The 24503-nt window shown below is 44.1% G+C and overlaps 2 protein-coding genes across 51 annotated transcripts in view; both read right to left on the bottom strand.

Moving 5' to 3' along the window:
• Window positions 1–7890, bottom strand: part of LOC118375535 (non-histone chromosomal protein HMG-14A-like) — a 36052-nt gene extending 28162 nt beyond the window's left edge. For all 50 annotated transcript variants that reach the window (XM_052518180.1, XM_052518178.1, XM_052518186.1 and 47 more), the window contains exons 1-4: window positions 7732–7890; window positions 6760–6789; window positions 6596–6625; window positions 101–154 (exon numbers count right to left, since the gene is read on the bottom strand). In XM_052518180.1, coding sequence (XP_052374140.1) covers window positions 101–154; window positions 6596–6625; window positions 6760–6789; window positions 7732–7746 — 129 coding nt within the window. In that variant the 5' untranslated portion in view covers window positions 7747–7890. The remainder of the gene's footprint in view (window positions 1–100; window positions 155–6595; window positions 6626–6759; window positions 6790–7731) is intronic.
• A 16117-nt stretch (window positions 7891–24007) lies between these two features.
• Window positions 24008–24503, bottom strand: part of rps6kal (ribosomal protein S6 kinase a, like) — a 76944-nt gene continuing 76448 nt past the window's right edge. The window contains exon 20 of the mRNA XM_052518172.1: window positions 24008–24390. Within this exon, the coding sequence (XP_052374132.1) occupies window positions 24265–24390 (126 nt within the window). The 3' untranslated portion in view covers window positions 24008–24264. The remainder of the gene's footprint in view (window positions 24391–24503) is intronic.

The following is a 24503-nucleotide window of genomic DNA, read 5'->3' as shown; positions in this document are numbered from 1 at the left end:
TTCTGTAATGCAATGTTCTAGTCTTTTGTTCTGTTTGATGGTTCTTGAGTTTGAAGTGATGTTGTGTGCAGCCCTGGGGTTTGTAGTTCTGTTCTCGTACCTTTGCTGGTTTCTCCTTCTTGGCCTTGGGTTCAGTCTTGGCTGGGGCTGGTTTCTGGAGAGAGAGAACAAACATCAGTCTCATGTGTTCTCCTTCACCAACTTTAAACATCAGCTATCTGAGCAACGAACCGATCGCTGCCGCTGTACATAGTCTATCGGCAAATAGCCCACCCATTTTTACCTACCTCATCCCCATACTGTTTTTATTTATTTTCTTTTCTGCTCTTTTGCACACCAATATCTCTACCTGTACATGACCATCTGATCATTTATCCCTCCAGTGTTAATCTGCAAAATTGTAATTATTCGCCTACCTCCTCATGCCTTTTGCACACAATGTATATAGACTCTCCTTTTTTCTACTGTGTTATTGACTTGTTAATTGTTTACTCCATGTGTAACTCTGTGTTGTCTGTTCACACTGCTATGCTTTATCTTGGCCAGGTCGCAGTTGCAAATGAGAACTTGTTCTCAAAAAGCCTACCTGGTTAAATAAAGGTGAAAAAAAAAATGAAAAAAAAAAAAAAGATCATTCCTAGTTCTACTGACCAATAGGTGCTAAGGCTTCAGATCTACTGACCAATAGATGCTAGGGCTTCCGATCTAATAAGCAATAGATGTTAGGGCTTCAGATCTACTGACCAATAGATGCTAGGGCTTCAGATCTACTGACCAATAGATACTAGGGCTTCAGATCTACTGACCAATAGATACTAGGGCTTCAGATCTACTGACCAATAGATACTAGGGCTTCAGATCTACTGACCAATAGATACTAGGGCTTCAGATCTACTGACCAATAGGTGCTAGGGCTTCAGATCTACTGACCAATAGATACTAGGGCTTCAGATCTACTGACCAATAGGTGCTAGGGCTTCAGATCTACTGACCAATAGATATTAGGGCTTCAGATCTACTGACCAATAGGTGCTAGGGCTTCAGATCTACTGACCAATAGATTTTAGGGCTTCAGATCTACTGACCAATAGTTAGGGCTTCAGTGGGACTTTACTAACTGGTTGCATGATTTATAAACTGGTTAAGAGTTATGTAACCTGCTAAATATGTAATACGTGTGTAATTAGCTGTGTATAGTGATAAGTGTAGTGTATGGTGTATGTGGAATACTGTAGTATTGTAGCAGAGGTTATAAAGGTGTTATAATCTTTTACATAGCTAATAGACATGTAATTAGGTGTATCGGTTTGTGTAATAACCCGGAGTATAGTTATAAAAACATGTCTAATAATATGGTCTAGTTATTGTAGCAGATGTTATCAAGGTGTACATGCTGTTGGAGCGGAGTTTAATTTAGCATGTGTAATTACCTGCTGTATATAGTAATACGTGTGTAATTACCTGATGTATATAGTAATACGTGTGTAATTACCTGATGTATATAGTAATACGTGTGTAATTACCTGCTGTATATAGTAATACGTGTGTAATTACCTGATGTATATAGTAATACGTGTGTAATTACCTGATGTATATAGTAATACGTGTGTAATTACCTGCTGTATATAGTAATACGTGTGTAATTACCTGATGTATATAGTAATACGTGTGTAATTACCTGCTGTATATAGTAATACGTGTGTAATTACCTGATGTATATAGTAATACGTGTGTAATTACCTGATGTATATAGTAATACGTGTGTAATTACCTGCTGTATATAGTAATACGTGTGTAATTACCTGATGTATATAGTAATACGTGTGTAATTACCTGCTGTATATAGTAATACGTGTGTAATTACCTGCTGTATATAGTAATACGTGTGTAATTACCTGCTGTATATAGTAATACGTGTGTAATTACCTGCTGTATATAGTAATACGTGTGTAATTACCTGCTGTATATAGTAATACGTGTGTAATTACCTGCTGTATATAGTAATACGTGTGTAATTACCTGCTGTATATAGTAATACGTGTGTAATTACCTGCTGTATATAGTAATACGTGTGTAATTATCTGCTGTATATAGTAATACGTGTGTAATTACCTGCTGTATATAGTAATACGTGTGTAATTACCTGCTGTATATAGTAATACGTGTGTAATTACCTGCTGTATATAGTAATACGTGTGTAATTACCTGCTGTATATAGTAATACGTGTGTAATTACCTGATGTATATAGTAATACGTGTGTAATTACCTGGTATATATAGAGACAATACGTGTGTAATTACCTGGTATATATAGAGACAATACGTGTGTAATTACCTGATGTATATAGTAATACGTGTGTAATTACCTGCTGTATATAGTAATACGTGTGTAATTACCTGCTGTATATAGTAATACGTGTGTAATTACCTGATGTATATAGTAATACGTGTGTAATTACCTGATGTATATAGTAATACGTGTGTAATTACCTGCTGTATATAGTAATACGTGTGTAATTACCTGGTATATATAGTAATACGTGTGTAATTACCTGCTGTATATAGTAATACGTGTGTAATTACCTGATGTATATAGTAATACGTGTGTAATTACCTGATGTATATAGTAATACGTGTGTAATTGCCTGATGTATATAGTAATACGTGTGTAATTACCTGATGTATATAGTAATACGTGTGTAATTACCTGCTGTATATAGTAATACGTGTGTAATTACCTGGTGTATATAGTAATACGTGTGTAATTACCTGCTGTATATAGTAATACGTGTGTAATTACCTGCTGTATATAGTAATACGTGTGTAATTACCTGCTGTATATAGTAATACGTGTGTAATTACCTGATGTATATAGTAATACGTGTGTAATTACCTGATGTATATAGTAATACGTGTGTAATTACCTGATGTATATAGTAATACGTGTGTAATTACCTGCTGTATATAGTAATACGTGTGTAATTACCTGATGTATATAGTAATACGTGTGTAATTACCTGATGTATATAGTAATACGTGTGTAATTACCTGCTGTATATAGTAATACGTGTGTAATTACCTGATGTATATAGTAATACGTGTGTAATTACCTGCTGTATATAGTAATACGTGTGTAATTACCTGATGTATATAGTAATACGTGTGTAATTACCTGCTGTATATAGTAATACGTGTGTAATTACCTGATGTATATAGTAATACGTGTGTAATTACCTGCTGTATATAGTAATACGTGTGTAATTACCTGCTGTATATAGTAATACGTGTGTAATTACCTGATGTATATAGTAATACGTGTGTAATTACCTGCTGTATATAGTAATACGTGTGTAATTACCTGATGTATATAGTAATACGTGTGTAATTACCTGCTGTATATAGTAATACGTGTGTAATTACCTGCTGTATATAGTAATACGTGTGTAATTACCTGCTGTATATAGTAATACGTGTGTAATTACCTGCTGTATATAGTAATACGTGTGTAATTACCTGCTGTATATAGTAATACGTGTGTAATTACCTGCTGTATATAGTAATACGTGTGTAATTACCTGCTGTATATAGTAATACGTGTGTAATTACCTGCTGTATATAGTAATACGTGTGTAATTACCTGATGTATATAGTAATACGTGTGTAATTACCTGGTATATATAGAGACAATACGTGTGTAATTACCTGGTATATATAGAGACAATACGTGTGTAATTACCTGATGTATATAGTAATACGTGTGTAATTACCTGCTGTATATAGTAATATGTGTGTAATTAATTACCTGGTATATATAGAGACAATACATGTGTAATTACCTGGTATATATAGAGACAATACGTGTGTAATTACCTGGTGTATATATAGAGACAATATGTGTGTAATGACCTGGTGTATATAGAGACAATACGTGTGTAATTACCTGGTATATATAGAGACAATACGTGTGTAATGACCTGGTATATATAGAGACAATATGTGTGTAATTACCTGGTGTATATATAGAGACAATACGTGTGTAATTACCTGGTATATATAGAGACAATATGTGTGTAATTACCTGGTGTATATAGAGACAATACGTGTGTAATTACCTGGTATATATAGAGACAATATGTGTGTAATTACCTGGTATATATAGAGACAATACGTGTGTAATTACCTGGTATATATAGAGACAATATGTGTGTAATTACCTGGTGTATATATAGAGACAATACGTGTGTAATGACCTGGTATATATAGAGACAATATGTGTGTAATTACCTGGTGTATATATAGAGACAATACGTGTGTAATTACCTGGTATATATAGAGACAATACGTGTGTAATGACCTGGTATATATAGAGACAATATGTGTGTAATTACCTGGTGTATATATAGAGACAATACGTGTGTAATTACCTGGTGTATATATAGAGACAATATGTGTGTAATTACCTGGTGTATATATAGAGACAATATGTGTGTAATTACCTGGTGTATATAGAGACAATACGTGTGTAATTACCTGGTGTATATAGAGACAATACGTGTGTAATTACCTGGTATATATAGAGACAATACGCGTGTAATTACCTGGTATATATAGAGACAATACGTGTGTAATTAATTACCTGGTATATATAGAGACAATACATGTGTAATTACCTGGTATATATAGGGACAATACGTGTGTAATTACCTGGTGTATATATAGAGACAATACGTGTGTAATTACCTGGTATATATAGAGACCATACGTGTGTAATGACCTGGTATATATAGAGACAATACGTGTGTAATTACCTGGTATATATAGAGACAATACGTGTGTAATTACCTGGTATATATAGAGACAATACGTGTGTAATTACCTGGTATATATAGAGACAATACGTGTGTAATTACCTGGTATATATAGAGACAATACGTGTGTAATGACCTGGTATATATAGAGACAATACGTGTGTAATTACCTGGTATATATAGGGACAATACGTGTGTAATTACCTGGTGTATATATAGAGACAATACGTGTGTAATTACCTGGTGTATATATATAGACAATACGCGTGTAATTACCTGCTGTATATATAGAGACAATACGCGTGTAATTACCTGGTATATATAGAGACAATACGTGTGTAATTACCTGGCATATATAGAGACAATACATGTGTAATTACCTGGTATATATAGAGACAATACATGTGTAATTACCTGGTATATATAGAGACAATACGCGTGTAATTACCTGGTATATATAGAGACAATACGTGTGTAATTACCTGCTGTATATATAGAGACAATACGTGTGTAATTACCTGGTATATAGAGCCAATACATGTGTAATTACCTGGTATATAGAGACAATACGTGTGTAATTACCTGGTATATATAGAAACAATACGTGTGTAATTACCTGGTATATATAGACAATACGTGTGTAATTACCTGGTGTATATATAGAGACAATACGTGTGTAATTACCTGGTATATATAGACAATACGTGTGTAATTACCTGGCATATATAGAGACAATACGTGTGTAATTACCTGGTATATATAGAGACAATACGTGTGTAATTACCTGGTATATATAGGGACAATACGTGTGTAATTACCTGGTATATATAGAGACAATACGCGTGTAATTACCTGGTATATATAGACAATACGCGTGTAATTACCTGGTATATATAGACAATACGCGTGTAATTACATGGTATATATAGAGACAATACGTGTGTAATTACCTGGTATATATAGACAATACGCGTGTAATTACATGGTATATATAGATACAATACGTGTGTAATTACCTGCTGTATATATAGGGACAATACGTGTGTAATTACCTGCTGTATATATAGAGACAATACGTGTGTAATTACCTGGTATATATAGAGACAATACGTGTGTAATTACCTGGTATATATAGGGACAATACTGGTGTAATTACCTGGTATATATAGGGACAATACTGGTGTAATTACCTGGTATATATAGGGACAATACGTGTGTAATTACCTAGTATATATAGAGACAATACGTGTGTAATTACCTAGTATATATAGAGACAATACGTGTGTAATTACCTAGTATATATAGAGACAATACATGTGTAATGACCTGGTATATATAGTAATACGTGTGTAATGACCTGGTATATATAGTAATACGTGTGTAATGACCTGGTATATATAGTAATACGTGTGTAATGACCTGGTATATATAGTAATACGTGTGTAATGACCTGGTATATATAGTAATACGTGTGTAATGACCTGGTATATATAGTAATACGTGTGTAATGACCTGGTATATATAGTAATACGTGTGTAATGATTGTATGCTGATTGTAGCTGAGGTTGTGTGTTATTTGTCATATAGTGGTTGTATGATGTGTTATAAGGTGGTATAATGTGCTTTAAGCTGCAATAAGAGGTTATAAATGTGCTTTAAGCTGCAATAAGAGGTTATAAATGTGCTTTAAGCTGCAATAAGAGGTTATAAATGTGTAAAAACTGGTGTATAGGTTATATGATGCGTCATAAGGTAGTATATAATGTCTGTATCGTAGCTGGTCTCACCGCTGATAACCGGGCGGATCTCCTCTGGGGCTGCAACAGGAAGAGGAAAACATGTCACCACACACTGTCAGAGACCAACTATGTTGAAACGGAGCTGATAAAGAATAGTAATTATAAGTGATGGGTTGTAGTTGAGATCAGTGTTGAGTCTGTCTCAGTCTCACCTCCTCCTTGGCGTCCCCAGCTGCTCCCTGCTGAGGACAAACAACAAAAACAACTTTTATCACAAAAACACTTCTCTATAAGAGCAGGCAACAGTCTACGGTGACTCAAATTACACATTTATGAACTGTCAGGGAAGACCCCAGATAACTTTTAAATTTCAAGAAAAAAGTAAAAATGTCATAGATAATGTTAAAATAAACTTGTTTTTAGACCCATTAGATTGAAGTGTAATGTAATACTTGAGTTTTGTTAACAGTTTATATGTTTTTGGGACCAGTAACAGTGAAAGTTGGGGTCCTAAAGCATCTGTCTCTCTTTCTCCACTCTCTCCATCTCTCTCTTCTGTCTATGAGCTCAGGCAGGATTTGAAAACTCGCGCGGGACGGAATAAGCAAGAAGGAGGAGCAGAGTTAAGACTCCGCAGCGCCGCCCGGCGGTAGAGACACGACACTGCAGCCACCTGGGACCATGAACAAAGACAAAAAATATACATTTGTATCGAAATAAGACGATGACTGCATCTTTTAACGATCAGAATTGAAACTATAGATACTAAAGCGAATTCTCGAGGTAATTTTGGGCGGATTGAGGGGAAAATGGCGGTAACTGAAGCGTTTCTGTTCGGTAGGTCGAAGAAGAGAGGAAGACTTGGGCTGCAAAGCATGGCTGCTGGTTGTGCTTTAACTACATGGAGACAGAGAGAGACTTCTGGCTTCCCAAAGGACAGCGACCGCCGGTCGACAGACTTTAAAGCTCGCAAGCGATCAGAAAAATATTAATTTAAACATTAAAAATATATATATATTTTTTAACATACCCTCCAAATAAATTCCGTAAATTCCCCAAAGAAATATGTTTATAATTAAGTAATCGTTGGAGGGGATGGCGCTCCACATTCATTTGCAAGCCATCAATAGCTGCCTGCTTTTCTTGTTTCACAATCCTCTCTAAATAGTCACCAAACTACGTACCTTTCTCTTGGGCATATTGGATTCTTGGAGATTCTCTTTCAGATGGAACTATAAAGTGTTTAGCTGGCTAGCTGTTGTGAGTTAGGTGCATGTGAAGCCAAGTGTCTGCTGCTGCCTGGTCCGTGTAGTAAACACACAGGAACAGCCACCAGACTGGCTGAATGGGGGGAGGGGTGCGGCTAAACGCAGGATTGATGTGCTCTCCGCCAATTACGGAGCGCTATTCGCAGCTGCAGAACACGGAGAATTTGGGAACCGGTGTTCTTTACGCGCGAAGTGCTTCTAGCAAAAGGAGGGAAGGAAAAAATAAAAACATCACCATGAAATAATATCGAGCGCTTGATTAGTAGGTGCCCCTGCGAACAGATAACATGATTTGATAAGGTCTAGAGGTTGCGTTTAATTTATAGTCTTATTTCAATGAAACTCATAAAAGAATCCCCCTTCTATTCCCAGCATCATAAAACGACTGTCTTTACTCCACCATTATAACTTATGCCCAAAACAAGACGGAAAATACATTAACATTTGGCTTCGTGCTTGTGGCCAACATGGCGCCCCTCTAGCTCGACACATTTTTGTTTTGTCGGCTTTTCTAAATGAATCTGAGGAGAGGGAACGTTGCCGTCGCATCGTCCGGGCGCCTGTAGGTGGCTTCAGCTCCAAAGCCCAGTGTGAATGAATGAGCACTTCTCCCTGCACCCCTGGCGGCCGAGGACAGACAATACACCTCACTAAAACATCCTCAGTCTTCCTCTCTTATCTAGTCAGACACACCGAATAGAGATAGAAAGGGTGGAATATGAATGATCACCTTCAAATGTGACCAACTAGCCTCTCAAACTGGACTAAAATCCCAAAAGGGCCAGAGGTACCGGTATTGTCGTGGGGATGCAGTGTTTCATGTATGCCACGGGAGGGCGCTCTGAGACGCCCTTTGACCGTCACCTGGTGCGACATTGCAACCAACTATAACTGGGTTCTAATTATGACGTCATTCTAATGGACGCAACCCTGCTACTTCTTGATACATTGTTGCGTTCAGTCACAAAATGGAGCTGAACGTTGAATTAAGTCAGACTGTGAAAATAGACATCACATTGACTGGACAGACTAGGACTAGAAGGTTATATTCATTCATCTCTCTTGAAAGTTACAGTTCCTGACTCGATATCCACGCTTTTAGGCTATCGAGTCCGTGGTCGACTTTTTGCCACTGATTAAGTCACGGAGACATGATTCAACGAGTGAGGGAGTGAAATAACACCACTGCAAATACAACCTATATTTATGTTTATTTGTTTTCCCTTTTGTACTTTAGCTATTTGCACATCGGTACAACACTGTATATATTTGAAATGTCCTTATTATTTTGGAACTTCTGTAAGTGTAATGTTCAAAGTACATGTTTTCTTGTTTATCATCTATTTCACTTGCTTTGGCAATGTAAACATGTGTCTCCCATTATGTACAACTGCACTAAATATTATTTGACAAATGCGAGATGTTAAATCCCAGCAGTCTTTAAAATGACATTCAGGAGAGAAAGGTTTTCAATAGTTGTTTTTAATTCATAAAAACAATATTAATTGGAATATAATATTATAATGGAATATAAAACTAATAACAATAACTAGTAACTTAACTATTTATTCAGTGTAACATTGATGTGGCAACTCTTATGCTCTGCTATTGCACAATTCTAATTTGTACGTAGGTCACAAATGAAGCACAACTCATGAGCCCACCACCTGCACTGTTCACAAGTAGTCTAGTCCCCACCAGTGACTGAAACAGAAATACTCTCCTTTGGTGTCTGATGTGGCTTGTTGTGTTGCAACAACCTTCTTTGAGACAAACTTTTTTGGAAGAACTTGCTTTGTTTTCTTAATCTCTCTATTTTCTTCTTGTTGATGTTTTTAAGGTGAGACTGTCAGTACAGCCTCAGCCTTCCTTGACCTCGTCTCCTGGAGCCTCAGGGACAACTCCAATAAAATTGCTGCTGCTGTTGGTTGTTGGTTTAAGCAAAAACAAACCCACAACAACAAGAACTCATGAGTGTTAGTACAATAAACACTTTGTTCTAATCAAATCAAACTTTATTTTTCACATGCGCCGAATACAACAAGTGTAGATCTTACCATGAACTGCTTACTACAAGCCCTTAACCAACAGTACAGTTCAAGAAGAGTTAAGAAAATATTGACCAAATAAACTAAAGTAACAAATAATAAAAAGTAACACAATAAAATAACAATAACGAGGCTTTATACAGGTGGTACCGGTACAGAGTCAATGCATGGGGGTACAGGTTAGTTGAGATAACTGTTATATGTTGGTAGGGGTATGCATAGCCTAGTTGAGATAACTGTTATATGTTGGTAGGGGTATGCATAGCCTAGTTGAGATAACTGTTATATGTAGGTAGGGGTATGCATAGCCTAGTTGAGATAACTGTTATATGTAGGTAGGGGTATGCATAGCCTAGTTGAGATAACTGTTATATGTTGGTAGGGGTATGCATAGCCTAGTTGAGATAACTGTTATATGTAGGTAGGGGTATGCATAGCCTAGTTGAGATAACTGTTATATGTAGGTAGGGGTATGCATAGCCTAGTTGAGATAACTGTTATATGTTGGTAGGGGTATGCATAGCCTAGTTGAGATAACTGTTATATGTAGGTAGGGGTATGCATAGCCTAGTTGAGATAACTGTTATATGTAGGTAGGGGTATGCATAGCCTAGTTGAGATAGATAACTGTAGGGGTATGCATAGCCTAGTTGAGATAACTGTTATATGTTGGTAGGGGTATGCATAGCCTAGTTGAGATAACTGTTATATGTTGGTAGGGGTATGCATAGCCTAGTTGAGATAACTGTTATATGTTGGTAGGGGTATGCATAGCCTAGTTGAGATAAGTTATATGTTGGTAATGCTGTTATATGTTGGTAGGGGTATGCATAGCCTAGTTGAGATAACTGTTATATGTTGGTAGGGGTATGCATAGCCTAGTTGAGATAACTGTTATATGTTGGTAGGGGTATGCATAGCCTAGTTGAGATAACTGTTATATGTTGGTAGCCTAGGGTATGCATAGCCTAGTTGAGATAACTGTTATATGTTGGTAGGGGTATGCATAGCCTAGTTGAGATAACTGTTATATGTTGGTAGGGGTATGCATAGCCTAGTTGAGATAACTGTTATATGTTGGTAGGGGTATGCATAGCCTAGTTGAGATAACTGTTATATGTAGGTAGGGGTATGCATAGCCTAGTTGAGATAACTGTTATATGTAGGTAGGGGTATGCATAGCCTAGTTGAGATAACTGTTATATGTAGGTAGGGGTATGCATAGCCTAGTTGAGATAACTGTTATATGTTGGTAGGGGTATGCATAGCCTAGTTGAGATAACTGTTATATGTTAGCCTAGTTGAGATAACTGTTATATGTAGGGTAGGGGTATGCATAGCCTAGTTGAGATAACTGTTATATGTTGGTAGGGGTATGCATAGCCTAGTTGAGATAACTGTTATATGTTGGTAGGGGTATGCATAGCCTAGTTGAGATAACTGTTATATGTTGGTAGGGGTATGCATAGCCTAGTTGAGATAACTGTTATATGTAGGTAGGGGTATGCATAGCCTAGTTGAGATAACTGTTATATGTAGGTAGGGGTATGCATAGCCTAGTTGAGATAACTGTTATATGTAGGTAGGGGTATGCATAGCCTAGTTGAGATAACTGTTATATGTTGGTAGGGGTATGCATAGCCTAGTTGAGATAACTGTTATATGTAGGTAGGGGTATGCATAGCCTAGTTGAGATAACTGTTATATGTTGGTAGGGGTATGCATAGCCTAGTTGAGATAACTGTTATATGTAGGTAGGGGTATGCATAGCCTAGTTGAGATAACTGTTATATGTAGGTAGGGGTATGCATAGCCTAGTTGAGATAACTGTTATATGTAGGTAGGGGTATGCATAGCCTAGTTGAGATAACTGTTATATGTTGGTAGGGGTATGCATAGCCTAGTTGAGATAACTGTTATATGTAGGTAGGGGTATGCATAGCCTAGTTGAGATAACTGTTATATGTAGGTAGGGGTATGCATAGCCTAGTTGAGATAACTGTTATATGTAGGTAGGGGTATGCATAGCCTAGTTGAGATAACTGTTATATGTTGGTAGGGGTATGCATAGCCTAGTTGAGATAACTGTTATATGTAGGTAGGGGTATGCATAGCCTAGTTGAGATAACTGTTATATGTTGGTAGGGGTATGCATAGCCTAGTTGAGATAACTGTTATATGTTGGTAGGGGTATGCATAGCCTAGTTGAGATAACTGTTATATGTTGGTAGGGGTATGCATAGCCTAGTTGAGATAACTGTTATATGTAGGTAGGGGTATGCATAGCCTAGTTGAGATAACTGTTATATGTAGGTAGGGGTATGCATAGCCTAGTTGAGATAACTGTTATATGTAGGTAGGGGTATGCATAGCCTAGTTGAGATAACTGTTATATGTAGGTAGGGGTATGCATAGCCTAGTTGAGATAACTGTTATATGTTGGTAGGGGTATGCATAGCCTAGTTGAGATAACTGTTATATGTTGGTAGGGGTATGCATAGCCTAGTTGAGATAACTGTTATATGTTGGTAGGGGTATGCATAGCCTAGTTGAGATAACTGTTATATGTTGGTAGGGGTATGCATAGCCTAGTTGAGATAACTGTTATATGTAGGTAGGGGTATGCATAGCCTAGTTGAGATAACTGTTATATGTAGGTAGGGGTATGCATAGCCTAGTTGAGATAACTGTTATATGTTGGTAGGGGTATGCATAGCCTAGTTGAGATAACTGTTATATGTTGGTAGGGGTATGCATAGCCTAGTTGAGATAACTGTTATATGTTGGTAGGGGTATGCATAGCCTACGCATAGATAAACAGCAAGTAGCAGCAGTGTAAAAACATATGGGGGGGGGTCAATGTAAATAGTCCGGTGGCCATATGATTAGATATATATATAATAATAATAATAGATGTTCAGCAGTCTTATTGGCTGGGGGTAGAAGCTGTTCAGCAGTCTTATTGGCTGGGGGTAGAAGCTGTTCAGCAGTCTTATTGGCTGGGGGTAGAAGCTGTTCAGCAGTCTTATTGGCTGGGGGTAGAGCAGCTGTTCAGCAGTCTTATTGGCTGGGGGGGGTCAGCAGAAGCTGTTCAGCAGTCTTATTGGCTGGGGGTAGAAGCTGTTCAGCAGTCTTATTGGCTGGGGGTAGAAGCTGTTCAGCAGTCTTATTGGCTGGGGGTAGAAGCTGTTCAGCAGTCTTATTGGCTGGGGGTAGAAGCTGTTCAGCAGTCTTATTGGCTGGGGGTAGAAGCTGTTCAGCAGTCTTATTGGCTGGGGGGTAGAAGCTGTTCAGCAGTCTTATTGGCTGGGGGGTAGAAGCTGTTCAGCAGTCTTATTGGCTGGGGGGTAGAAGCTGTTCAGCAGTCTTATTGGCTGGGGGTAGAAGCTGTTCAGCAGTCTTATTGGCTGGGGGGTAGAAGCTGTTCAGCAGTCTTATTGGCTGGGGGTAGAAGCTGTTCAGCAGTCTTATTGGCTGGGGGGTAGAAGCTGTTCAGCAGTCTTATTGGCTGGGGGGTAGAAGCTGTTCAGCAGTCTTATTGGCTGGGGGTAGAAGCTGTTCAGCAGTCTTATTGGCTGGGGGGTAGAAGCTGTTCAGCAGTCTTATTGGCTGGGGGTAGAAGCTGTTCAGCAGTCTTATTGGCTGGGGGTAGAAGCTGTTCAGCAGTCTTATTGGCTGGGGGTAGAAGCTGTTCAGCAGTCTTATTGGCTGGGGGTAGAAGCTGTCAGCAGTCAGCAGTGTTTATTGGCTGGGGGTAGAAGCTGTTCAGCAGTCTTCATTGGCTGGGGGAAGCTGTTCAGCAGTCTTATTGGCTGGGGGAAGCTGTTCAGCAGTCTTATTGGCTGGGGGTAGAAGCTGTTCAGCAGTCTTATTGGTCTTATTGGCTGGGGGTAGAAGCTGTTCAGCAGTCTTATTGGCTGGGGGTAGAAGCTGTTCAGCAGTCTTATTGGCTGGGGGTAGAAGCTGTTCAGCAGTCTTATTGGCTGGGGGTAGAAGCTGTTAAGGAGCCTTTTGGCCCTAGACTTGGTGCTCCGGTAACACTTGCCGTGCGGTAGCAGAGAAAGCAGTCTATGACTTGAGTCACTGGAGTCTGACAACTTTTTGGGCTTTCCTATTACTATATACCAGGTAATTACACATGTATTATGACACCGCCTATTATATAAGTCTTGGATGGCAGGAAGTTTGGCCCCAGTGATGTACTGGGCTGTACGCATTACACTCTGTAGTGCCTTATGGTAAGATGCCAAGCAGTTGCCATACCAGGCGGTGATGCAACCGGTCAGGATGCTCTCATTGGTGCAGCTTTGGAACATTTAAAGTTTTTTTTTTTTTTACATTTTTTTTTTAACCTTTATTTAACTAGGCAAGTCAGTTAAGAACAAATTCTTATTTTAAATGACGGCCTAGGAACAGTGGGTTAACTGCCTGTTCAGGGGCAGAACGACCGATTTGTACCTTGTCAGCTCGGGGGTTTTGAACTTGCAACCTTCCGGTTACTAGTCATCAAGTCAAATGTATTTATAAAGCCCTTCGTACATCAGCTGATATCTCAAAGTGCTGTACCAAAACCCAGCTTTAAACCCCAAACAGCAAGCAATAATGGTGTTGAAGCATGTTGGCTAGGAAAAACTCCCTAGAAAGGCCAAAACCTAGGAAGAAACCTGGAGAGGAAACAGGCTATGAGGGGTGGCCAGTCTTCTTCTGGCTGTGCCGGGTGGAGATTATAACAGAACATAGCCAAGATGTTCAAATGTTCATAAATGACCAGCATGGTCAAATAATAGGTCTGGGACAGGTAGCAGGTCTGGGACAGGTAGCAGGTCTGGGACAGGCAGCACATCCGGTGAACAGGTCAGTTGAAACTGGAGCAGCAGCACGGCCAGGTGGACTGGGGACAGCAAGGAGTCATCATGTCAGGTAGTCCTGGGGCATGGTCCTAGGGCTCAGGTCAGTTGAAACTGGAGCAGCAGCACGGCCAGGTGGCCTGGGGACAGCAAGGAGTCATCATGCCAGGTAGTCCCGAGGCATGGTCCTAGGGCTTAGGTCCTCCGAGAGAGAGAAAGAAAGAGAGACTTAGGGAGAGCATACTTAAATTCACACAGGACACCGGATAAGACAAGAGAAGTACTCCAGATATAACAAACTGACCCTAGCTCCCCGACACAAACTACTGCAGCATAAATACTGGAGGCTGAGACAGGAGGGGTCAGGAGACTCTGTGGCCCCATCCGATTATACCCCCGGACAGGGCCAAACAGGAAGGATATAACCCCACCCACTTTGCCAAAGCACAGCCCCCACACCACTAGAGGGATATCTTCAACCACCAACTTACCATCCTGAGACAAGGCTGAGTATAGCCCACAAAGATCTCCGCCACGGCACAACCCAAGGGGGGTGCCAATCCAGACAGGAAGATCACATCAGTGACTCAACCCACTCAAGTGACGCACCCCTCCTAGGGACGGCATGTAAGAGCACCAGTAAGCCAGTGACTCAGCCCCTGTAATAGGGTTAGAGGCAGAGAATCCCAGTGGAAAGAGGGGAACCGGCCAGGCAGAGACAGCAAGGGCGGTTCGTTGCTCCAGAGCCTTTCCGTTCACCTTCACACTCAGGGGCCAGACTACACTCAATCATATGACCCACTGAAGAGACGAGTCTTCAGTAAAGACTTAAAGGTTGAGACCGAGTTTGCGTCTCTCACATGGGTAGGCAGACCGTTCCATAAAAATTGAGCTCTATAGGAGAAAGCCCTGCCTACAGCTGTTTGCTTAGAAATTCTAGGGACAATTAGGAGGCCTGCATCTTGTGACCGTAGCGTACGTGTAGGTATGTACGGCAGGACCAAATCAGAGAGATTGGTGCCGACAGAGATGGCCGCGTCGCTTCGCGTTCCTAGGAAACTATGCAGTAGTTTTTTTTACGTGTTATTTCTTACATTGGTACCCCAGGTAATCTTAGGTTTTATTACATACAGTCGGGAGGAACTACTGAATATAAGAGCAACGTCAACTCACCATAATTACGACCAGTAATATGATTTTCCCGAAGAGGATCCTGTGTTCTGCCTTCCACCCTGGACAATGGATCGGATCCCAGCCGACGCCACGAAACAACGACGTCGTAAAAGAGGCAAAAAAAGCGGTCTTCTGGTCAGGCTCCGGAGACGGGTACATTGCGCACAGACGGGCACATCGCGCGAGTAGCATACTACTCGCCAATGTCCAGTCTCTTGACAACAAGATTGATGAAATCCGAGCAAGGGTAGCAGTCCAGAGAGACATCAGAGACTGTAACGTTCTTTGCTTCACGGAAACATGGCTCACTCGAGAGACGCTAACTGAGTCAGTGCAGCCAGCTGGTTTCTTCACGCATCGCGCCGACAGAAACAAGCATCTTTCTGGAAAGAAGAGGGGCGGGGGGGGGTATGCCTTATGATTAACGAGACGTGGTGTGATCATAACAACATACAGGAACTCAAGTCCTTCTGTTCACCTGACTTAGAATTCCTCACAATCAAATGTTGACCGCATTATCTACCAAGGGAATTCTCTTCGATTATAATCACAGCCGTATATATTCCCCCCCCAAGCAGACACAGATGGCCCTGAACAAACTTTATTTAACTCTTTGCAAACTGGAAACCATTTATCCGGAGGCTGCATTCATTGTAGCTGGGGATTTTAACAAGGCTAATCTGAAAACAAAACTCCCTAAATTTTATCAGCATATCGCAACCAGGGGTGGAAAAACCTTGGATCATTGTTACTCTAACTTCCGGGACGCATAAGGCCCCGCCCCGCCCCCCTTTCGGAAAAGCTGACCACGACTCCATTTTGCTGATCCCTGCCTACAGACAGAAACTAAAACTAGAGGCTCCCACGCTGAGGTCTGTCCAACGCTGGTCCGACCAAGCTGACTCCACACTCCAAGACTGCTTCCATCACGTGGACTGGGATATGTTTCGTATTGCGTCAGATAACAACATTGACAAATACGCTGATTCGGTGTGCGAGTTCATTAGAATGTGCGTTGAAGATGTCGTTCCCATAGCAACGATTAAAACATTCCCTAACCAGAAACCGTGGTTTGATGGCAGCATTCGCGTGAAACTGAAAGCGCGAACCACTGCTTTTAATCAGGGCAAGGTGTCTGGTAACATGACCGAATACAAACAGTGCAGCTATTCCCTCCGCAAGGCTATCAAACAAGCTAAGTGTCAGTACAGAGACAAAGTAGAATCTCAATTCAACGGCTCAGACACAAGAGGCATGTGGCAGGGTCTACAGTCAATCACGGACTACAGGAAGAAATCCAGCCCAGTCACGGACCAGGATGTCTTGCTCCCAGGCAGACTAAATAACTTTTTTTGCCCGCTTTGAGGACAATACAGTGCCACTGACACGGCCTGCAACGAAAACATGCAGTCTCTCCTTCACTGCAGCCGAGGTGAGTAAGACATTTAAACGTGTTAACCCTCGCAAGGCTGCAGGCCCAGACGGCATCCCCAGCCGCACCCTCAGAGCATGCGCAGACCAGCTGGCCGGTGTGTTTACGGACATATTCAATCAATCCCTATACCAGTCTGCTGTTCCCACATGCTTCAAGAGGGCCACCATTGTTCCTGTTCCCAAGAAAGCTAAGGTAACTGAGCTAAACGACTACCGCCCCGTAGCACTCACTTCCGTCATCATGAAGTGCTTTGAGAGACTAGTCAAGGACCATATCACCTCCACCCGGCATTCAACACCATAGTACCCTCCAAGCTCGTCATCAAGCTCGAGACCCTGGGTCTCGACCCCGCCCTGTGCAACTGGGTACTGGACTTCCTGACGGGCCACCCCCAGGTGGTGAGGGTAGGTAACAACATCTCCTCCCCTCTGATCCTCAACACTGGGGCCCCACAAGGGTGCGTTCTGAGCCCTCTCCTGTACTCCCTGTTCACCCACGACTGCGTGGCCACGCACGCCTCCAACTCAATCATCAAGTTTGCGGACGACACAACAGTGGTAGGCTTGATTACCAACAACGACGAGACGGCCTACAGGGAGGAGGTGAGGGCCCTCGGAGTGTGGTGTCAGGAAAATAACCTCACAGTCAACGTCAACAAAACTAAGGAGATGATTGTGGACTTCAGGAAACAGCAGAGGGAACACCCCCCTATCCACATCGATGGAACAGTAGTGGAGAGGGTAGCAAGTTTTAAGTTCCTCGGCATACACATCACAGACAAACTGAATTGGTCCACTCACACAGACAGCATCGTGAAGAAGGCGCAGCAGCGCCTCTTCAACCTCAGGAGGCTGAAGAAATTTGGCTTGTCACCAAAATCACTCACAAACTTCTACAGATGCACAATCGAGAGCATCCTGGCGGGCTATATCACCGCCTGGTACGGCAACTGCTCCGCCCTCAACCGTAAGGCTCTCCAGAGGGTAGTGAGGTCTGCACAACGCATCACCGGGGGCAAACTACCTGCCCTCCAGGACACCTACACCACCCGATGTTACAGGAAGGCCATAAAGATCATCAAGGACATCAATAATATATAATAATATAATATATAATAATATAATAATATATATGCCATTTAGCAGACGCTTTTATCCAAAGGACTTACAGTCATGTGTGCATACATTCTACGTATGGGTGGTCCCGGGATCGAACCCACTACCCTGGCGTTACAAGCGCCATGCTCTACCAACTGAGCTACAGAAGGACCACCCGAGCCACTGCCTGTTCACCCCGCTATCATCCAGAAGGCGAGGTCAGTACAGGTGCATCAAAGCTGGGACCGAGAGACGGAAAAACAGCTTCTATCTCAAGGCCATCAGACTGTTAAACAGCCACCACTAACATTGAGTGGCTGCTGCCAACACACTGTCATTGACACTGACCCAACTCCAGCCACTTTAATAATGGGAATTGATGGGAAATGATGTAAATATATCACTAGCCACTTTAAACAATGCTACCTTATATAATGTTACTTACCCTACATTATTCATCTCATATGCATACGTATATACTGTACTCTACATCATCGACTGCATCCTTATGTAATACATGTATCACTAGCCACTTTAACTATGCCACTTTGTTCACTTTGTCTACATACTCATCTCATATGTATATACTGTACTCGATACCATCTACTGTATGCTGCCCTGTACCATCACCCATTCATATATCCTTATGTACATATTCTTTATCCCCTTACACTGTGTATAAGACAGTAGTTTTGGAATTGTTAGTTAGATTACTTGTTGGTTATCACTGCATTGTCGGAACTAGAAGCACAAGCATTTCGCTACACTCGCATTAACATCTGCTAACCATGTGTATGTGACAAATAAAATTTTATTTGATTTGGTGGTGGTAGTAAAGCTTGTGGTGGTAGTAAAGCTTGTGGTGGTAGTAAAGCTAGTGGTGGTAGTAAAGCTAGTGGTGGTAGTAAAGCTAGTGGTGGTAGTAAAGCTAGTGGTGGTAGTAAAGCTAGTGGTGGTAGTAAAGCTAGTGGTGGTAGTAAAGCTAGTGGTGGTAGTAAAGCTAGTGGTGGTAGATCCAGTAGAGCTAGTGGTGGTGGTAGAGCTACTGGTGGTAGTAAAGCTAGTGGTGGTAGAGCTGGTGGTGGTAGTAAAGCTAGTGGTGGTAGTAAAGCTAGTGGTGGTAGTAAAGCTAGTGGTGGTAGTAAAGCTAGTGGTGGTAGATCCAGTAGAGCTAGTGGTGGTGGTAGAGCTACTGGTGGTAGAGCTGGTGGTGGTAGTAAAGCTAGTGGTGGTAGATCCAGTAGAGCTAGTGGTGGTGGTAGAGCTAGTGGTGGTGGTAGAGCTAGTGGTGGTAGTAAAGCTAGTGGTGGAAGATCCAGTAGAGCTAGTGGTGGTGGTAGAGCTAGTGGTGGTGGAGGAAGAGCTAGTGGTGAAGGTGGTGGTAGAGGTAGTAGTGGTGGTGGAGGTAGAGCTAGTTGTGGTAGAGCTAGTGGTGGTGGTAGAGCTGGTAGAGAAAGTGGTGGTGGTTTCTACCTTCTTAACAAGACTATCAACAAGGCAGGTCCTTCAGGCCCTAGTTTCTACCTTCTTAACATCACTATCAACAGGGCAGGTCCTACAGGCCCTAGTTTCTACCTTCTTAACAACACTATCAACAAGGCAGGTCCCACAGGCCCTCGTTTCTACCTTCTTAACAGCACTATCAACAAGGCAGGTCCTAGTTTCTACCTTCTTAACAACACTGTCAACAAGGCAGGTCCTACAGGCCCTAGTTTCTACCTTCTTAACAGCACGATCAAAACAGGAATGTCAGTGTTCTGCCATGGCCAGCGAACAGCCCGGATCTCAATCCCGTTGAGCAAGTCAAGGACCTGTTGGATCTGAGGGTGAGGGCTATGGCCATTCCCCCCAGAAATGTTTGGGAACTTGCAGGTGCCTTGGTGGAATAGTGGGGTAACATTTCACAGCAAAGAACTGGCAAATTTGGTGCAGTCCATGAGGAGGAGATGCACTGCAGTACTTAATGCAGCTGGTGGCCACACCAGATACTGACTGTCTTATTTTGCTGAGTATATATATTGTAGTTACTCCACAATACTAACCTAAACGACAAATTGAAAAAGGAAGCCTGTACAGAATACAAATATTCCAAAACATGCATCCTGTTTGCAACAAGGCACTAAAGTAAAACTGCTAAAATGTGTCAAAGAAAATATACTTAATGTCGTGAATTCAAAGCGTTATGTTTCTGGCAAATCCAACAACACCGAGTACGACACTTATATTTTCAAGCATGGTGGTGGCTGAATCATGTTATGGGTATGCTTGCCTTTGGCAGGGAGTTTTATTTGTAAAAATAAATGGAATAGGGCTAAGCACAGGTAAAATAGTTTAGGAATACGTGGTTCAGTCTGCTTTCCAACAAACACTGGGAGATTAATTTAGATTTCAGCAGGACAATAACCTAAAACACAATGCTTAGTAAAACGACATCGAATGTTCCTATGGGGCATACAGTTTTGACAAATTGATTTGAAAATGACTGTCTAGTAATGATCAACAACCAACTTGACAGAGCTTGAAGAATTTAAAAAAGAATCATGTGCAAATATCAGAACGACTCACTGTTGTAATCACTGCCAAAGGTGATTCTAATATGTATTGACTCAGGGTGTGAATACTTATGTAAAATAGCTATTTATCTATTTAATTTTCAATAAATACGCAAACAATTCTCAAAACATGTTTTCACTGTCATTATATTTTGTGTAGATGGGTGAGAAAAATATATTGAATCCATTTTGAATTCAGGCTGTAACAACAAAATGTGGATTAGGTCAAGGGCTACGAATACTCTATGAAGGCACAGTCGCTCCTTTAACACACACAGACACACAGGAAGGTTAAACACATCAACAGAGGACCCATGGCAATAATGATCTTTAATGGCAATATATACAGAACTTGAAAGAAAAATATAATTTTATAAATGAAATAAATACAATATGGTACAATTTCCACAATGTCTTAAAGAGTCATGGAAATGATCTGTTTTGTAAATCAGCTTCTCTGTAGGTCTCTTCCCACAGACAGACACTCTACTTCCCACGTCTCACCCCCCTCAATAACCCAACAGTACCACCATCATCTCCTCCTCATTGACCAGTTGTTGTTTTTATGCACAGGATGCTTGTTTGCTTTTCTACCTTCACGGTCACAGATCAGACAGAGACAAATCGGTTGAGACAAAGAGGAAGTGTGTGTGTCAGAACAGAGAGTTGGCAGGCTTTTCTGATGCTGGCGTACTGTATGTAGTCAGCCTACAGAGGAGAGGGAGACAGAGAGAGAGGAGAGAGGGAGACAGAGAGAGAATACGGGAGGGCTAGAGAGAGACGGAGAGAGAGAGAGAGGGAGAGAGAATACGGGATGGAGAGAGAGAGAGACGGAGAGAGACAGGGAGACGGAGAGAGAGAGGGAGACAGAGAGAGAGGGAGACAGAGAGAGAGGGAGACAGAGAGAGAGGGAGACACGGAGGGAGAGGGGGAGATAGAGAAGGGAGAGAGAGGGAGAGAGAGAGAGAGGAGAGAGAGAGAGAGAGAGAGAGACAGAGAGAGAGAGAGAGAGAGACAGAGAGAGACAGAGAGAGAGACAGAGAGAGAGACAGAGAGAGAGGCAGAGAGAGAGAGACAGAGATAGAGAGACAGAGAGAGAGAGAGAGAGAGAGACAGAGAGAGAGACAGAGAGAGAGACAGAGAGAGAGACAGAGAGAGAGAGACAGAGAGAGAGAGAACAGTGGAGAACATAATGAAGGGAAGAAAAGAGATGAGAGAAGAGCGGGGGTGCACAGTTTAGTTAAGTAGATTAGGATCGACCTATCACAGTGAACTACAGTATCAGCTGGTGCTTGTCTTCCTCTAAGAGAGACAAAGAGAGAAAGAGAGAGAGCATGTGACAGAGGGGAGAAATGAAACCATCAGAGTGGGACTCTCAGCTGGAACACATGTGTTGGTGTCTCTCAGGGATGGAGGTTGTCTGAGCTGGGGCCGGGGGAGACGGGTTGGGGCAGGCTGGGGCCGGGGGAAGACGGGCTGGGGCTGAGGGGAGACGGGTTGGGGCAGGCTGGGGCCGAGGGAAGACGGGCTGGGGCTGAGGGGAGACGGGTTGGGGAAGGCTGGGGCCGGGGGAAGACGGGCTGGGGCTGAGGGGAGACGGGTTAGGGCAGGCTGGGGCCGGGGAAGACGGGTTGGGGCCGAGGGGAGACGGGTTGGGGCAGGCTGGGGCCGGGGGAAGACGGGCTGGGGCCGAGGGGAGACGGGTTGGGGCAGGCTGGGGCCGGGGAAGACGGGCTGGGGCTGAGGGAGACGGGTTGGGGCAGGCTGGGGCCGGGGGAAGACGGGTTGGGGCAGGCTGGGGCCGGGGAAGACGGGTTGGGGCCGAGGGGAGACGGGTTGGGGCAGGCTGGGGCCGGGGGAAGACGGGCTGGGGCCGAGGGGAGACGGGTTGGGGCCGAGGGGAAGACGGGTTGGGGCCGAGGGGAAGACGGGTTGGGGCCGAGGGGAGACGGGCTGGGGCCGAGGGGAGACGGGTTGGGGCCGAGGGAGACGGGCTGGGGCCGAGGGAGACGGGCTGGGGCCGAGGGGAGACGGGCTGGGGCGAGGGGAGACGGGCTGGGAGACGGGCTGGGGCCGAGGGAGACGGGCTGGGGCCGAGGGGAGACGGGCTGGGGCCGAGGGGAGACGGGCTGGGGCCGAGGGGACGGGCTGGGGCCGAGGGAGACGGGTTGGGGCCGGGGGGGGACGGGTTGGGGCCGGGGGGAGACGGGCTGGGGCCGAGGGGAGACGGGCTGGGGGGGGGAGACGGGCTGGGGCCGAGGGGAGACGGGCTGGGGAGGGGAGACGGGTTGGGGCCGAGGGGAGACGGGTTGGGGCCGAGGGAGCGGGTTGGGGCCGAGGGAGACGGGTTGGGGCCGACGGGAGACGGGTTGGAGCAGAGGGGACGGGTTGAGGCCGAGGGGCGGGTTGGGGCAGAGGGGAGACGGGTTGGGCGAGGGAGACGGGTTGGGAGGGGAGACGGGTTGGAGCCGAGGGGAGACGGGGGAGCGAGGGGAGACGGGTTGGGCAGAGGCGGGTTGGGGCTGAGGGGAGACGGGTTGGGGCTGAGGGGAGACTGGGGCCGAGGGGAGACGGGCTGGGGCCGAGGGGAGACGGGTTGGGGCCGAGGGAGACGGGTTGGGGCCGAGGGGAGACGGGTTGGGGCCGAGGGAGATGGGCTGGGGCCGAGGGAAGACGGTTTGGATCCGATGGAGACGGGCTGGGGCTGAGGAGACTGGTTGGGGCCGAGGGGAGACTGGTTGGGGCCGAGGGGAGACTGGTTGGGGCCGAGGGAGATGGGCTGGGGCCGGTTTGGAGCCGAGGGAGACGGGCTGGGGCCGAGGGAAGACGGTTTGGAGCCGAGGGAGACGGGCTGGGGCTGAGGGAGACTGGTTGAGGCTGAGGGAGCCGGGTTGGAGCCGAGGGGAGCCGGGTTGGGCCGAGGGAGAGAGCCGAGGGAGACGGGTTGGAGCAGAGGGGATACGGGTTGGGGCCGAGGAGACGGGCTGGGGAAGGCTGGGGCCGAGGGGAGACGGGCAAACCAGGGGGACGGGCTGGGGCCAGGGGAGACGGGCTGGGGCCGAGGGGAGACGGGCTGGGGCCGAGGGGAGACGGGCTGGGGCCGAGGGGAGACGGGCTGGGGCCGGGGGAGACGGGCTGGGGCCGAGGGGAGACGAGCTGGGGATGGCTGGGGCAGAGGGGAGACGGGCAGTGGGAGGCTGGGGCCGTGGGAGGCTGGGGCAGTGGGAGGCTGGGGCAGTGGGAGGCTGGGGCAGTGGGAGGCTGGGGCAGTGGGAGGCTGGGGCCGAGGTGTGTGTGTTACATGTCAATAGAGGTGAGTTTCTTCATGTTGCGTCTCTGTGCCAGGCTAGAAGCAGCTACTGGCTCCAGAACTGGCTGACACGTCTTATGACCCAGAGCAGAGTAGGTAGCTGCCATCGCTCCCTACACAGGAAACACACAAACACAGGATCATTTAGTTGATAGCAGTTCTCTATGCAGTCACCTCTCCAAAACACACACACACACACAGGGTGCATTGGTAAACTGCCTCTGGG

Source organism: Oncorhynchus keta, chromosome 4 (genome assembly GCF_023373465.1).
Source record: "Oncorhynchus keta strain PuntledgeMale-10-30-2019 chromosome 4, Oket_V2, whole genome shotgun sequence".
NCBI classification, from domain to species: Eukaryota; Metazoa; Chordata; class Actinopteri; order Salmoniformes; family Salmonidae; genus Oncorhynchus; species Oncorhynchus keta.
The sequence above is the reverse complement of the archived record's forward strand: the minus strand, read 5'-3'. Positions and strand labels throughout refer to the sequence as shown.